General features: G+C 43.6%; 1 protein-coding gene across 3 annotated transcripts in view; it reads right to left on the bottom strand.

Moving 5' to 3' along the window:
- Positions 1-10,768, bottom strand: part of AR (androgen receptor) — a 317,783-nt gene extending 307,015 nt beyond the window's left edge. For all 3 annotated transcript variants that reach the window (XM_008159771.3, XM_054716086.1, XM_054716053.1), the window contains exon 1: positions 9,240-10,768. In XM_008159771.3, coding sequence (XP_008157993.2) covers positions 9,240-10,768 — 1,529 coding nt within the window. The remainder of the gene's footprint in view (positions 1-9,239) is intronic.
- Positions 10,769-16,985: the final 6,217 nt, after the last annotated feature.

Raw genomic sequence — 16,985 nt, 5'->3', positions numbered from 1 at the left:
CTCTCACTAAACTGTAGACTCTACAAGGGGAGGAATTTTTGTCTGCCTTATTAATTGCTGTGTCACCAGTACCAAGTATAAATTTGGCATATATTAAATGCTCAATAAATATTTGTTGAACAAGTACAGGCTATAAAGTAGGACAGCAAGGTTACTGGTACCCAGAACTTCCATACAACCCAATCCATCAGTCTGGTTAGTAAAAAAGAAAACCACTTTGAATCCTTAAGAGCTTCACTAGTTTTTATTATTGATACCAGTTAAGGTTCTTTGTCTCTCATAATCTCCCTCTTTTTAATCTATGAGGTGAGAGGGTTGTGTGATAAAATAAATAGGAACACTTGATTTAAGGAAGAGAGTGGGGCTGAAATCCCATCTCGGCCACTTTGAAACTGTTTGACTTTAGATATGTTACCTACTTTCTCTGAACATAATATTTACAATGAGAATAACAGCATTATATAGTACTAGAAGCCCAGTGCATGAAATCCATGCATGGTGGGGGGGTGTGTCCCTCAGCTCAGCCTGCACCCTCTCCAATCTGGGACATCCCTCTCACAATCCAGGACTGCTGGCTCCCAACCGCTCACCTGCCTGCCTGCCTGATTGCCCCTAAACGCTTCTGCCTGCCAGCCTGATTACCCCCTAACCACTTCCCTGCCAGCCTGATCAATGCCTAACTGCTCCCCTGCTAGCCCAATTGCCCCTAACTGCCCTCCCCTGCCAGCCTGGTTGCCCCTAACTGCCCTCCCCTGCAGGCCTGGTGCCCCCCAACTGCCCTCCCCTACAGGTCTGGTCCCCCCAACTGTCCTCTCTTGCAGGCCCGGTCACCCATAACTGCCCTCCCCTGTAGCCTTGGTCCCTCCCAACTGCCCTCCCCTGCTGGCCTGATCACCCACAACTGCCCTCCTCTGCAGTCCTGGTTGCCCCCAACTGTGCTCCCCTGCCGGCCATCTTGTGGTGGCCATCTTGTGTCCACATGGCAGCAGCTGTCTTTGACCACATGGGGGCAGCCATCTTGTGTGTTGGAATGATGGTCAATTTACATATTACCTCTTTATTATATAGGATGAAGAGTATTACAATACCATGAAACCTGGCTACTTGTATAAGGTAGAAATGAGGATTAAATGCAATAACAGAATATGAAACTGCTCTGTAAACTGTAAAGTGCTACTGGAATATGTCCAATGTCACTGTTCCCTGCATCCCATTTGGAAAAGGTATCAGTAAGTCAAACAGTGTTACTAAACATGTTTTGCACTTTGGTAAAGAACATCTCAGGCAAAATAGTAAGTACTACAGTAGCTTATTTATTGCCTTGGTACTAAATAAATAAGTTCTGGCTCAAGTTAGCCTGTGATGTGTTGAATCCTCAAAGGAGGCCAACCATTCTCAAGAAAATTCTGCTGCAGGACGCTTGCAGTCCCCCTAGTGGACAGATAGTGCTATTACAATTCTATAAGCAAAGAAGTTAATTCAATCTAGAGAAAACAGCCCATGATTAGGGGGTAGGTCATTTCAAAAAGCTATAGCATCTAATTTAGAAAAGGTCTTATTAAAAAAAAGTTTTCATGTGCCCTTTACCCCAAGAATTGTTTTGTCTTATCACTTCAGTCACTTAACCAACAGCCAGAAACCCCATTTATACAGAACCTCAAAGCAAGCCACCATGTTCAAAGGAAACCTTAAGTAATTCTTGATCTGACCACCACACTGGGCATCTTCATTGGCTTTCAAGCCAAACTTAGACCCATCAATCCCCTTAATTTAATTAATTCCTCATATATTGCAGATATTGATAGTCAAATACATCAAAACAAGTTTCTAGCAAAAGCAATGATATAGCCAAAGGAACTGAGGAAGAAAGTAGTAACTAACTTGACTGGGGTGACACTGTAACAAAAAGCAGAAATAGCCACGTGCCCCTGAGTCCGGGTGAAGCCGTGCCCCTGGGTCCGGCCGAGACCAAACCAGAGGGAGTCGGACCTCCGTTACCACCATTTGTCCACCATCCAGAGCTGAGGGGTCAGTGCCGACATGTACGCATAAGGAACTGGTGGACATTGAAATTGGGTCTCAAAAGAACTGTTGGTCCAGAAAGAAACTCACTACAGACTGATTCATTTGCCTGTCAGCATAACTATTATTGCTTGTCTCACATTCAGTTCTTATAAGTATATCTCTAGTGACACATGATCTCGCTCATCTAGGGGAAATGATGAACAACATAGACTGATGAGCAAGAACAGAACCAAAAACAAGGAGGCATCGATCGGACTATCGATGGGGGGTGGGGGGAGGGGGGAGAGATCAACCAAAGGACTTGTGTGCATGCATATGAGCCTAACCAATGGTTAAGTTCAACAAGGGGTTGGGGCATCCGTGGGGAGGGGTGTGGGATGGGAATGGGGGGATGAGGACAAATATGTGACACCTTAATCAATAAAGAAATTTTTTAAAAAAGCAGAAATAGATTTCATACCACTAATCGGGCTCACTCTTCATTGTCTTTCCTGAGGTACCTCCTTCTGGTATTTGAAATATCCATCAAGACCTATAATCTATTCCTTGAATTTAATCATGTCCCCACCTAATCCATAAAGGACAAGAGGCAGACACACTACAGCCTACTTTGATCTTTTTTTTGGAAGGCATACATTTTAAAAATCCATACCATAAATAACTATAAGCTCATTGAGGACAGTGACCTCAAGTTTTTTTTCTGAATCATGCCCCTTTACCCTGATCTCCTCCTAGCACACAGATAGCAGTTGCTTAATGAAAAGTAGTAGACTGATGGATATGTTTTTAAAAATAACTTTAGGGTCATCTCTAAAAACAGGTACATCACAGTATGATATTTTATTCAGTGGCCTACAGTTCATTTACCATTTTCAGGACACAATAGCTGTAGTTGATTAGACATGTCCTTAGCCTAAAGTGTTAATGAGGCCAGAGTACAGTTCCTTTATTGGTGAATTTTATCTCTGCTTCATGGTTATGGAGTGAATTCCCAAAAAAAAAGCCCAAACTATTTTCAAGTAAATGAACCATTTCTTCATCTATAAATACACACCAGAAGGTGTGGTGGCATTTATTTTATCCAAAGGACAACTTATAAAAACAAAATTATGACTCCAGCTGTTTATATAAACCTAAACAATAAGCCAAACATAGCTAGTGATTTCTTTGACCTAGCTTGCCTTTCTTATCTCTTTGTGTCAGTTTTCTGTATAGAAATGATTATTTCTCATCCCCCCTTGCTAATAGTTCCTAATTTTTCCTAAAAATAAGACTGTTAACTGCATAAACTTTATTAAGTTTATTTCCTACTGTTCTATAAAGACCTGAAAATTTTAGAGACACTCTTCTATTCATCTATGAAGGGGCTGTCATTACCAACTCCAATTCACAGCTGAGGAAAACAGAGAACAGTGTCCCTAAGCAGCCTCACGCAGGACAAAACAAAGTATGCTTTAACTTTCAACACAGTAGCAAAAATATTCTGTTTGTTAAGTCCCAGAGGTGTTCAAAACTCAGGTACATTCAACAAGGTTGCAGGATACAAGGTCAATATACAAAAATATATTATATTTCTAAATACTGGCAATGAACAATTATATTTTTTTAAACACTGGCTGGCAATAAACTATTTTAAAAGGATATACAAATCAAAACCACTTTGAGATACCACGTCCCACCCATTGGAATAGTTATAATTAAAAAAACAGTATTGATAAGATATAGAGAAATAGGAATCTTCCCATATTGCTGGTGGTATTGTAAAATGGTGCATCTACTTGTGAAATCAGTTTTGGAGTTTCTCAAAAGAGTTATCATATGACCCAGAAACTCCACTCCTAGGTATGTACCCCAAATAACTGAACTGTTCACTTCAGTATTATTGATAATAGCCAAAAGGTATAAACAACTCAAATGTCTATCAATTGATAAATGGATAGATTAATTGTGGTACATCCATATAATGGAACATTATTTGGTTATTAAAAATAATTAAGTACTGATATGTGCCTCAATATAGATGAACACTGAAATTATTATTGTACATGAAAGAAGCCAGTCACAAAAGATCACATACTGTATGATTACATTTATGAAATGTTAGAATAAGAAAATCTATAGAGACCAAAAGTAGGTCTGTGGTTGGTAACTGCTGAGAGTTGGGGGAGGGGAGTTGACTGCTAAGTGATTAAAATGTTCTAAAATTGACTGTAGTGATGGTCACCCAATTCTGAATATACTAAAAATATTTGAACTCTTAATGGCTAGATTATACACATTGTGAATTATGTCTCAATAAAGCTGTTATTAAAAAATAGAACTCAGATGCTGCATGATTTAAATTGGCAGCATTTTCAAGTAATCAGCACTTTAGAGTTATAAGCTTCTCTAGATGAGCCACTCTCAACCCTGCTGTGGCCTACAAGTTGGCAGCAGGAATTGGTGTGAGAGAGAAGAGGTGGCAACACCCATGAGTGTGCAAGGAATTATGCATAATTCAGTCTATCATCTCTGTGCAGCAGCCATTGAAAGTAGTCTTACTGAGCAACAATCTAAAAAGGTATTTGTCAGGTGAGAAGCTTCAAGAAAAAAGCTGAAATGCTGCTCTACAGAGCTTTACCCACATGGTAAACAAATGTTATAGAAAATGCAACTATTTCTACTTCTTCAACTGGCAAGGGGGTGTTCACTAAGAACCTCCTGGCCTACTCATATATACATGAGTGCTAGTGGAAGACATTGGGTCTTTTCTTTGAAAAGAGTGCAATATAAATATGAGCTTTCATAATTCTGTATGTAACTTTATAAGCAATGAAAGAGTTAGATTTGAGTTTAGGATGAGAATAAATTACTCTGAATTCAACATCTCAGACCTTGAGAGAATGCTGCCAAGGGAAGTCTGAGGTACTATAATTTCTTTTAATATCTTTCTTTGTTTTCAAATGATTAATTTATAATTCTAAATATAAGCTCAGCCAGTCACTTATAGCAAGCACCCTCATTTGCACATTAGGTACTGATTCTGAAAGCAGTGTAGTGATTTGATCCAGGCAGAGCTGTCTCAGAAGGGAGAGGGTCCAGTTCTTCTCAAGCTTTGAGAAAAGGTTCCCAAAATTACCAGTAGACACAGAAAAACAAAGATTGAGAAAGAGAGAGAGAAAGATTCAGAGACAGTAGCCAGCAAAATACTTCAATAAATTGCTAAGTCCTCACCTCAAGCTATCTAGTTCAGCTCCCTCAGCAACTGTTGAATCAGGTTCTAACTTTAAGATAAAAAAGCCCAGCTATTCATTTTGCTATCACTTTAAGTCATCTAATCTTAGAAGAGAAGAGTTGAAGTTGATCTGATTTGTTACTCTTAAATTTAAGAAATTATTTAGGAGCAATCTATAAGAGTAATGAGAAAAATATCCTGAAAAGTAGGATGAAGATTCTATATTTCAATGTCAAAAGCAAGAAAGGAGTAGAAATAAATAAAATCAGGGATATAGGCAGCACTTGAGAAAGCTGCAAACAAAGAGAAAATGGTGGAAGTAGGTGATGGAGAGAGGTTTCCTTCTCCCTCTCCTACCAACCTCACAAAACACGATTTTTGTTTCCTTTTTGTGTTTCAGAATCATGTTTTCTGATTTGCGTATAAAATAAGCCCTTTACTTGCTACACCCAGCAGCTTTAAGCTCCCTCTTGAGCAGAGTCCGAATGAAACCCATTGCACCATAAAAAAAATAATAAAATTGTCTATGCCCTTAACTCCACCAAGAGCAGCCACAGTAGAAGTACGACTAAGGAGGCCAAAGAATTACTTGTTTTAAGTGAGTATATGTATACCAGACGAGAAAATTACTACAGAAAAGCGCTTTTTTAAAAAAGAAAATTAAATGCTCCAGCAAATTCAATACATTATATTAAAGTTTACAGCTGAAAGAATATAAGTCTAATGAGGTAAAATTAGCACTGGCAAGAAGGCACCGCAAAGTAACCCTGCAATTGGAAGGCTGTAAGTTTCTTTGAAAATATCTCTCACTTATGTTTACCTTTAGCCAAACTGAGACAGATACTCTGTGGACAACCAAGAGGAGCCTTCCATCGCTACAATTTGCACATATTTCAAAATGAGGGTAACAGCCAGTGTGGCTATTTTGTCCTTGGGTTCTGATTACTGGTGCCCAGACAGAACTCACCAGTGATTTGCTGACCATGGAGAAAGGATTTTCCCCCCAAGATACTGATCCTCAAGGCCTACAGACAGAAAGTGTCAATCTATCTTTATCCCAAAGCAAAATTCTGCTGTACAAAATAGACAAACTGCTCCATGAAAGATAGTCACAAAAATCTGCTTGATAACTGAGGAGAGGAAGGAGATGGAAAGGGGAGTTAATAAAATGACTTATTTTGAAATAACTAATAGAGCATGACAGGATTTGCCAATCTTGAAACACCACTAAAATACTAGTTATTATGAAGACCAGAACCAAATACCAAGAGAAATTTTAAAGTTTCTTTTTGCATCTGGACAATTTATCTAAACTCCAACTCTAATTCCTGGACAGGCTCCTCTGGGCCTTATCTCCCAAGAATAAATATTTGTCATATTGTGCTGTTTTCCAGAATATAAAAGGCCCTACTTTTGTCAAATGGAACAGTGGTCAATTAACAAAGTTGTAGTCTTGTTTGATCTCTGAAAGAAGACAGCTCCATAAAATATCACCAGGGTTGCACACAATCTGCATCACTTTTTATGATTCCTTCTGTTCAAATCACATGGTAAATTTAATAAGAAAATAAAGACCATCTTCAGCCTCTCTTCTCTCCCCAGAAACACTGTAGATATATAAAAACATAGTTATTCCAGAAGGCTTTTTAAAAAAAAAAAAACTTGACTTTCACCAAATTATGCCTCTACAAAGTGAGGGGAAGAAAGAAAAAGTAAGGATATGTCTATTTTTAGATTGGGATTGGTTGCATTCTAATGAAATTGGTATTTTTTAAAAAAACTGAATCAAGTATTTTCTATATTTTAGAAATGAAAATTCTTTGTCAATCCACAGGACAGGAACAGCAGTTTTCCTTTTCACTAGACTCCCAAACCAGTGCAGCAATCAGAAACCAGGAAAGATTCAATAATTTTGTACTTTCTTTGGATACTGAAAATTTTCTCATTAGTTCAGGTCATTATTTTAAGCAGGTCTTTCTAATAGAGAGGTTTTTCTATTAAGGCCTGGGATAAAATCATCTACCTTACTGCACACCTATAAAAATGTTTTGCTCTGGATAACCACTTCCTGAAAATTTCAGGTTATTTCTTGGAAGATACCTATTCCTTAACAAATACGTGGAATCACTCATTTCCTCCCTGTTAACTGAGTTAGTTGGAGGGGCCATGCAAAAGAGGGAAGGTTCCAGTGACTGGATTTAGCACAATAGTAGGTCAAGAAGCACCTTTGACATCTTCTGCCCCAGAAAAGTTCATAGAAGAAGAGGGCTCGCTGACTAGCTACAGCCCTTCAAAATCAAGTTAGCCCTACCAAGTAAATCAGTTCTTATAAAATGGAAAATAACTTTTATGACACAGTATATCCACCTCACAAAAATAAAAGCAAAATCCCTCCAAATAACTAGAAAAGACTTTGACACTATAAATAAACCCTTTAAAAATCCGGTAAGCCAAACCTTAAAAAGCGCTAATAGAATGTAAAGCCTGGTGAGAAGCTGTTTCTTCAATAGCCCCAGAAAGTATTTTATGAAATTCTATCCTCCCCTCTCTTTTCTAACACTATATTATCAACCTTACAAGAACAAAAGCATCAGTGAAAGAAGGCAAATTGTTGGCTTTAAGTTGCCCAAGAAATTTTATAACAGATATAGTCACAGCTATAGAAATGCAGAACAATACAGAACAAGTCCATGGGGAATATCAGCATCCAACAAACCTGAGGAGTTCGTTCTTTAGTCAATATATTCCCTCCCTCACCAAAATATACTGATATCTCCATTTGCTGCAGGGGGGGGGGGAGATCATCATCATGGTCTGCAAGAAGGTAACTTCGGTAAGGAAGAATTTATAATAAGCAAGATGAAATCGACTGCCACTTTTCTCATTTTATAATTAAAACTTTTGGACAAAATTATAACTCATAGGTCCTTAACAGTTCTTATTCAGTTTGTTAGAGGTAACAGCTCATGTTTAAAATCATTCTTAAAATGAAGGAATAAAATGAAGAGCCTGAAAGCAGATTTCTGAGCACACTGAAATAGCAGGAAATCCTTTACAACTTTTTCCAACACTTTTATAAATCAGACTCAAGTGTGGTTAAATTATTTTCTAAAAGAACATTCTCCTCTTTATAGATCTGATGCAAACCTGAAGTAGAGGACTGTGGGTCTGTTATAATCTCCACAAGAAACACACACACACACACACACACAAAAACAAACAAACAAAAAAAAAACACAAAAAAAACAAGCAGCTACTTCCAACATAGTTAACCTGTGAGCGCAAATCCTGCCCTGTGTTCACTAAGAAAGTTGTCTTTTGGTTTTCCTCTACCTTTGCCTGATCTCTAATCCTGCCTGGTTGGATTCTTTGTACTGACTGCCAGTCCTAGGGCATGTCCTTAATTGTTGCCAGGGAAGGAAATTCACCCCTTCTTCATAGAGTTTTTAGAACTCAGAGACCATCTTGTTCCCCCTAATCTCACACTCCATTTTATGTCTTTGAAGGAGGTGGCTGAGAAAAGCTTGGGCCAGTCCACCTGCCAGGACCACCACAGGCTGGAGGGCAAACTGCAACAGGCTCTAAGATGAGAAACTGCCTATATTTTGTCCATGTTCACAGATTTGGGGGAGTAGAGGAGAAAAATTAGTGGAGGGCTTAGGGCTTTATTTCTGGTGGTGGCCCTTGCAACTGGATTTAAGTTTGGAGCCCAGGGGAGGCAGCAAGGATTTTAGGAGGCTGGGAGTAAATAATTGTTATGTAATTTGGAAGGGCAGGAACCAGCACCCAGGATCTTAAAGGCAGTGATTGGGGCTCACAGTGGGGGTTCAGAGCACTAAGGTAAAATCTTAGGTAGGTCTAGAGTCCAGGTAAAGCTCCCCATTTAGGGCAGCCCTCTCTTAGGGGCTCTCTCAGTGGCAGAATGTTTACGCGGGGAGGAGAATATATACCCCAGAACGCATACTGACTCAAGGCTGAAAGACTAAACGGAGAAACTTACCGCATGTCCCCATAAGATCCAGAGTAGCTCTCCATCCAGGGGCTCATCTCGCTTTTGACACAACTAGGACTTGAATAGGGAACTCTGCTCACCATGCCGCCAGGATACCACACATCAGCTGGGGGAAATTCGCCTTCCTGGCCTGATAACCCCTGAGATGGCCGAGAGTATCCAAAGTGGGCTACAGCCCCTGCCTCGCCTGTGCTGCCGCCACCACCTCCGCCACAGGGCCCATACAACTGGCTTTCTTCTGCTGTGAAGAGAGTGTGCCAGGAAGAGGAGGTAGCGGCTGAGGGTGAGCCTGAGCTGGGTCCCGCTGCACCCCCGCCGTGCAGGCTTGCCAGGTCCCCATAGCGGCACTGCGCTGCTGCAGCGGCTGCCCAGGCACTGCCATAGTCCAGGGAATTCTCCAGCTTGATGCGGGCTTGAGGATGGGGAACAGGCGGAGGAGGCGGCGGCCCAGCCAGGGTTATTGGAAAGTTGTAGTATTCGCGACTCTGATAAGTTGTTGCCTCTTCCAGTGCTCCAGACTTGTAAAGAGACAGGGTGGATGGCAGCTCAAGTGTTCCAGTGACCCCTGTTTCACCGCTGCCAGAGCAGCCCAGATTCTCGCTTTCCAGCCCTTTGGGGTAAACTGCCTTGAAAGGGGAATACTCAGAAGTCTCTTCAGTGCCCTTGCCTGGGCAGTTATCCAGCAGAGAACCTTTGCATTCTGCCAGCTGGGCGCAAGGAGTGGGACGCACAGAGGGTGGACCTCCCAGTAGGGGAGCATACATGCAATCCCCTCGAAGCTGTTCCCCAGTACTCAAATGCTCCAATGCCTCCACACCCAAGCCCATGGATACCGACACTGCCTTACACAACTCCTTGGCGCTGTCCGAGATGGTAGAACTGTCCCCTAGGTAACTGTCCTTGGAGGATGTTGGAGCCCCAGCGGCTTCCCTAGCTCTCCCACTGCTGCTGCCTTCAGATACCACCTCCTGCTGCTGCTGCTGCTGCTGCTGCTGCTGCTGCTGCTGCTGAAGAAGTTGCATGGTGCCGGCCTCACTCAGGATGTCTTTAAGATCGGTGGAGCAGCTGCTTAAGCACGGGAAAGTGGGGCCCAGCAGGGACAACGTAGATGGGGCAGCTGAGTCATCCTCCTCTGGAGGTGCTGGCGGCTGCCTCTGCAGCCCCTTGCCTGCAGCTGAGGGGACTCCAGGCTCCGGGATGCAGCTGCTCTCCGGGTGGCCCGCCAGGGCTGACTGCTGTTGTGAAGGCTGCTGTTCCTCCTCCAGGGCCAGGTAGCTTGGAGGGCCTCTGCTCTGGGCTTGGGGAGATCCATCCTCGCCCTGCTGCTGCTGCCGGGGACTGGTCTGCTGCTGCTGCAACTGGGCACCTGGAGGTGCTGCACTCGCGGCCTCAAGGTGCCGGGAGCCCGGGGTCTGGATCACTTCGCGCACGCTCTGGAACAGGTTCTGGAAAGCCCCTCGATAGGTCTTAGACGGTGGCCGTGGGTAGAGTCTCCCCAGCCCTAACTGCACCTCCATCCTTGAGCTTGGTTGAATCTTCCACCTAATTCCTTTATGCCGTTTCCCCTTCTCTTGCTGAGAAGAGTTCAACAGGCTGGGATTCGGTAGTCACTGCAGCTAGCTGCCCACCTGCAGGAAGCTCCTGGGAAAGAAACTTGCAGGAATGACCACACAAAATCTCTCTGACAGCTTCAAAGTCTTGTGCAGTGAAAAACGCGTTGGACAAGGTCTGCCTTGCTAGGCTCAGAGTCTATTCATGAATACTTGGAAGATAGATTCAAAAGATGCTCAAATCTTGAAAGAAAAGGAGAGAGCAAGAGCGAGAGAGCAAGAGAGAGAGAGAGAGAGAGAGAGAGAGAGAGAGAGAGAGAGAGAGGAGAGAGAGAGAGAGAGAGAGAGAGAGAGAGAGAGAGAGAGAGAACTCTTGTCTTCCAGATTCAATATCCACTGAAGCAGGTGCAAATAGGGGCCAGAGTGGGTCCCCCCCACCCCCGCTTTGGTTTTGTTCAGGTTTGAGTGGTTTTTGTTTGTTTGTTTTTGTTTTGGGCTACTGAAGACCTGATTGCCTTTTCATCGTTTGATCTTTGGTCCGGAAAACTGGATGGGAGGTTAGGGCATGCAGGGCGAGGTGGAGAGGGTGTTGGGGGAAAACGGGAGCTCACCCCGAGTGCCGCCTAAGTAGCCAGGTCCTCGGTGCAGTGCAGTAGCGTCTCTGAAATTGCCTGACTCCCCAGAGCCCTCTTTGCAACGCAGAGCTAGCTCGTCTGCTCACAGCCAAAGGGAGTTACCTCTCTGCAAACTCGGGCTGGCCGGGCTGGGCCAACCGAAGTGGGGGAGCGGGCAGAGGGGAGCGGGCAGAAGCAGCAGCAAGAGAGGAGACCCAGGAGGGGGCGAAGGGGTGGAAAGGAGGAAGACAAAGGCAACCGTCAGCCCTACCCCGTACTTTGCTTGCTTCCTTCGAATCTCTAGCAGCTTTTAAAAACTTCACCAAAGAGGAAAGGGTAGCTCCGGGAGGCTGCTTGGAAGCCGCCGCGCAGCAAGAGGCGTTGGCTGTCTCCAGAGCCCAACTGTGGCTGACGTGGGGCGTCCCTTAGGTTCCTGTCCCTCACTGGAGCGGCTCGCTTGGTCACTTTCCCTCTGCTGCCTCCTCTGCCTCCAGGCTTCCTCGGGACCCTATGGCTCTCCCAGCACGTTGGCTCCCTGGGATCTCAGAGGGGCGCTGGGACATAGAGAGCAAAGCAACAGTTTGCGAATCGGGTCCCGCCCCCGCCAGGCCTTCCCACCTCCTTTTTCACTCCCCTCTACTTCCCTTTTCTCCCCTCCCCTTTCCTTTTCTCCCCTCCCCTCCCCGCCCACTAATGCTGAGCGGTTTGGGAGAAACTAGTGCTGGGGCAGCGTGGGGGAAGGCAGGAGAGAATCGCTCTAGCCCAGGAAGACTCTATCGCCCTGAAAATCTCCTGCTTTCCCGGACCAGGTTTTAGGTGCCAGGCCTGAAGTGTTCACCTGGAGCTTTATTTTGAGGATAGGATTAGCAGAACTCCCAGGGGGCAACATTTACCAGATTTGGTTCCTAAATCCGTTCTCAAAACAGATACTGTAAGCATGTGGGAGGGGCAATAGGAGTATCAGCTCCTTAAACTAGGGATTATATTCACTGTCAAGTGCTGGCTTGAGGGTCTTCTGCAAACTGAAAACAATTTATGGCCAATCCAGCATATACCTGTTGAAACCTTTCAGATTTCTCCATAGGGGTAGATTGGGCTTCATAGCATGGTACCAGTTGCTCTAGGAACCCTCTGCCTGGAAACCAGAGGTCATCTCTACCCTCTTTTCTTCCCTTTTCTCTGTCTAGAATTGCCTCTAACAACACACTTCCCACCTATCCAGATGTGCAAAGGCAAAATAACCCAGAAAAGCAGGCAAACACACAAACAGCAGAAACACATGTCACATGCACAAGGACCTCAGTTATGTCCAGGATTTTGCAGACGTTTGCTTATATACAGGCACTCCCTTTTCCAATTTGCCTTTGTATATTTTAAGCTTGCAAACTGCACTACTCAAAGACTAGAACCTACATATGACTTTTTCCTCTTGATGGACAGCCAGAAGTGAAAGGTGCAAGGGATACTGCAACTGCTCATAGTCCTTGTGTAAAGATGGAGAGGCAGGTGGGAATGAAATAGTAGAGCAATGGAAGGGTAGACCTATAGGGAAGGAGGTTCCCTTTCTGTCAACAGGGGTCCTCTGCTTTCCTAGCTTTTACATTCCTTAAACCTTTGGATCTGGGCTGGGTCTGTTTGTCCCAGGCTTTTGGAGATTTTAATTAGGCCTTATTCTACTTTTTACAGGCTTCTACAAAATATTTATATTGTTCATAGCCAAGCATCATAAGCATTTACTTACCTGACCAAAGGAGGTAACTTAATCCTAAAGGCAGAAGACAATGGGCATGACCAGCTCTAGTTTCCAGATGAAAACATTGGAGTAAGGACACAATTTGTTCTATCTTCCACATTAGTAGCACCTAAACTAGTCTTCCATCTCATTGACATTTTAGCTAAACTAATTAATGTCAAGGGCACTTGGGAAAGTGCTATAACTGAACTTTAAAGAACCCAAAAGCCTGAGAGCTTTTCATATGAGGAGGTGAAAATTTTTCCCCTGGGATTTTAATGGTCTCAACCTTATCTCGACCTATCCCAAATAGATCCCCCTTTCTTGGTGAGGAATCTCACAAATCACTCCTTATGGTAAAGAATCAGCCTATTCATGGAAATGTCAGATTGTAACAAAACTAATTCTCAATTCCCTATTGTAATGGGAAACAGGAATATGTTATTGAGATGCAGATGCTTTGAAAACCTATTATAATAGGTGGAACCTCTAGTTCCACCAAAGCTTTAAACTAAGGTTTCTCAGAAGTAATTGAGTCAGCTGGACTGGCAGGAAAGTAGAATGGAAATAACATAGGTCTCAAAGCCATGAGAACTGCTTATGTACAGACTGACAACTAATCTTCATCTCCCTCAGCTTCAGTTTCTTGCTCTGTGAAATGGGGTGAAAGGTGAGGTAGAGGCTGCATCATATGATTTTTCTAACACTTTGAAATTTAGAATGCTGTGACTGACTTGAGTTTTCTTCTTGTTTACACCTATTATAATATAGGCATGAAAGGGATTGGTAATGGCAGTAAAATGACCAATGGACAGAGGTGAGGAGAGTAGTTACAAGCAAAGAAACCTAAAAAAAAAAAAAAAAAAAAAAGATGAGAAATAATACTCTGAATATTTGCCCATTGAAGAAATGACAGCCAAAAGACATTCAAACCTATTTGGAATAATTTGAAGTATTCCAAAGTTCATGTTGCTTCCACAGTATGAAAATAGTTTTCACATCAGAAAATAGTGGGCAATCCTATATAATAAAAGGGTAATATGCAAATTGACCCTAAAGGTGGAACAACCAGGTGCTATGATGTGCACTGACCACCAGGGGGCAGACGCTCAATGCAGGAGCTGACCCCTGGTGGTCAGTGTGCTTCTACAGGGGGATCACCGCTCAGCCAGAAGCTGGCTCATGGCTGGTCAGCACAGCAGCAGTGGCGGGAGCCTCTCCCATGCCTCAGCAGCACTAAGGATGTCAGACTAACAGCTTAGGCCCACTCCCCCGAAGGCTCCAGGGCTGCCAGAGGGATATCTGACTGCCAGCTTAGGCACAATCCCATGGGGAGTGGGCCTATGCCAGCAGGTGGACATCCCCCAAGGGGTCCCAGACTGCGAGATGGTACAAGTTGGGCTGCAGGATGCCCCCCCCCCCACGTGCATGAATTTTCGTGCACAGGGCCTCTAGTAATATATATTCTCAAAAGACTGATGTGATAATCAAAGGAGATCATGTATATGGAACAACTTTGTAAATAAGAAAACATACATATCTGAAGGATCACTTAGTTATATTTTAATTTATAAAGGTGATGCTATCAACATTTAGATCATGGACAGGAAAGACTAACTACTGTGAACATAATAGGTACATATACTTGATTTTGAGTTTAGAACTGTGATCTCCAATCTTAAATCTTATATTCCTGCCTTTGCTTTAAAATCAAGAGGGACTGTTGAAGAATATTATGTAAATTACTAGAGGCCCGGCGCATGAAATTCGTGCGCAGGTACAGTCCCTAGGCCTGGCCTGTGATCAGGGCCATCTTTCCTGGCTGCCGTCAGCCGGCCCCGCCCCCCCCACCCACCCCTGGTTTCCCGTTTGCCATTGGGCAATGGCAGCCTGCTGGTCAGGGGGAGGGACTAAGAGGTCAGCTGTTCCCGCCTGCTCACCGGCCCTGCCCCACTGCAGGTTTCCCTCTGTGTGTGGGGTGGCCGGTGGGGCAAGGGCCTTGGCCTGGTGCTGCCTGCGTACTCTGCCACCCAACCCCAGTTCCACATTTGCCATTGGGAGATGGGAGCCTGCCATTCGGGGGAAGGGACCGAGAGGTGGTCAGTGCACCTCACAGTGACTGGTCGAGCGGTTGTTCTGGTCATTTCACTGTTAAGGTCAATTTGCATATTACCCTTCTATTATATAGGAATAGAGGCCCGCTGCATGATATTTGTGCACGGCAGGGGGGATGTCCCTCAGCCCAGCCTGTACCCTCTCCAATCTGGGACCCCTCATGGGATGTCTGACTGCTGATTTAGGCCTGATCCCAAGGATTGGGCCTAAACCGGCAGTCGGACATCTCTCTCACAATCCAGGCTGCTGGCTCCCAACCACTCACATGCCTGCCTGCCTGATTGCCCCTAAACGCTTCTGCCTGCCAGCCTGATCACCCCCTAACCACTCCCCTGCCAGCCTGATCAACGCCTAACTGCTTCCCTGCCAGCTCGATTTTCCCCAACTGCCCTCCCCTGCCAGCCTGGTCTCCCCTAACTGCCCTCCCTCCCCTGCAGGCCCAGTCTCCTCCAACTGCCCTCCCTTGGCGACCTGGTCACCCCAACTGCCCTCCCCTGCTGGCCATCTTATGGTGGCCATCTTGTGACCACATGGGAGCGGCCATCTTGTGACCACATGTGTGATGGTCAATTTACATATTAGCTCTTTATTATATAGGATGTGCTTATACATACCACCTTTCTTCTCTTTCTTTCCTTCTTTTTTTCTTTTTTAAGTATTTATTGTTAAAAGTATTACATATGTCCCCCTTTTTCCCCATTGACCCCTTCTAGCCCACCTCCTACCCCACCCCCCATTCTTCTTCTTTGCATTTATTTTTAGCAAGTAAGTAACCAGTGATGTCTTTTCAGATCATTCCAGTTGAGAGTAAGTTTTTGCCATGGGCTTTCTTTGCAATTTCAAGGGGTCTTTGCTAATGGAATTTTCCCTAGCTCCTTCCTCTGTAAAGTGAAGATGAACTGACAATTTGAAAATGGAGGACATTCTCCAAGTCCTGTGGGTTTTATTTCCTATATATCTCACAAACCTGTCCATTTCTATCATCTCTGGCACTGCCAACCTAGTTTAAGGCACTGTCCCTTCTCACCTGGACCACTGTAAATGGTCTCCCTCTTCCATTCTTACTTTCCTAGAGTCAGCTCTGCATTGAGAAGACAGGGATTTTTAAAAATGAAGACAATTTTTAGAGTAATTTATGGCTTATAATAAAACTGAATGGAAGGCAACAATGATTTACGATATACTAGTACCTGCTACCCACACATACATAACTTTCCCCATTATCAGCATCTGCTACCAGAGAAGTGCATTTGTAACAAGTGATTAACCTATTTGATGCATCATAATACCCAAAGTCCATTGTTTCCATTAGTGATTGTCTTGGTGATATACATCCTATATGTTTGGACAGATGTATATGACATGAATTCATCATTATGACATCATACCAAGTATGTCCACTGCCCAAAAGATCTTTTGTGCTCTGCGTATTTATCCCCCACACCCCTGGCAATCACTATTCTTTTTACTGTCCCCATAGTTTTATCTTTTTCAGAATTTCCTATAGTTAGAATCATACAATATGTAACCTTCCAGATTGGCTTCATTCACTTACTAATATACAGTTAAGTTTCCTCTATGTCTTTTCATGCCTTCATAGCTCATTTTTCAACTCTGTATAATATAATACTTTATTTTCTGGATGTACCACAATTTATTTATCCATTCATCTACAGTTGGACATCCTGGTTTCTTATAAGTTTGGGCAATTATGAATAAAACT

The sequence above is a fragment of the Eptesicus fuscus genome, chromosome 1 (genome assembly GCF_027574615.1).
Source record: "Eptesicus fuscus isolate TK198812 chromosome 1, DD_ASM_mEF_20220401, whole genome shotgun sequence".
Taxonomy (NCBI): Eukaryota; Metazoa; Chordata; class Mammalia; order Chiroptera; family Vespertilionidae; genus Eptesicus; species Eptesicus fuscus.
This window is presented reverse-complemented; position numbering and strand designations above follow the sequence as displayed.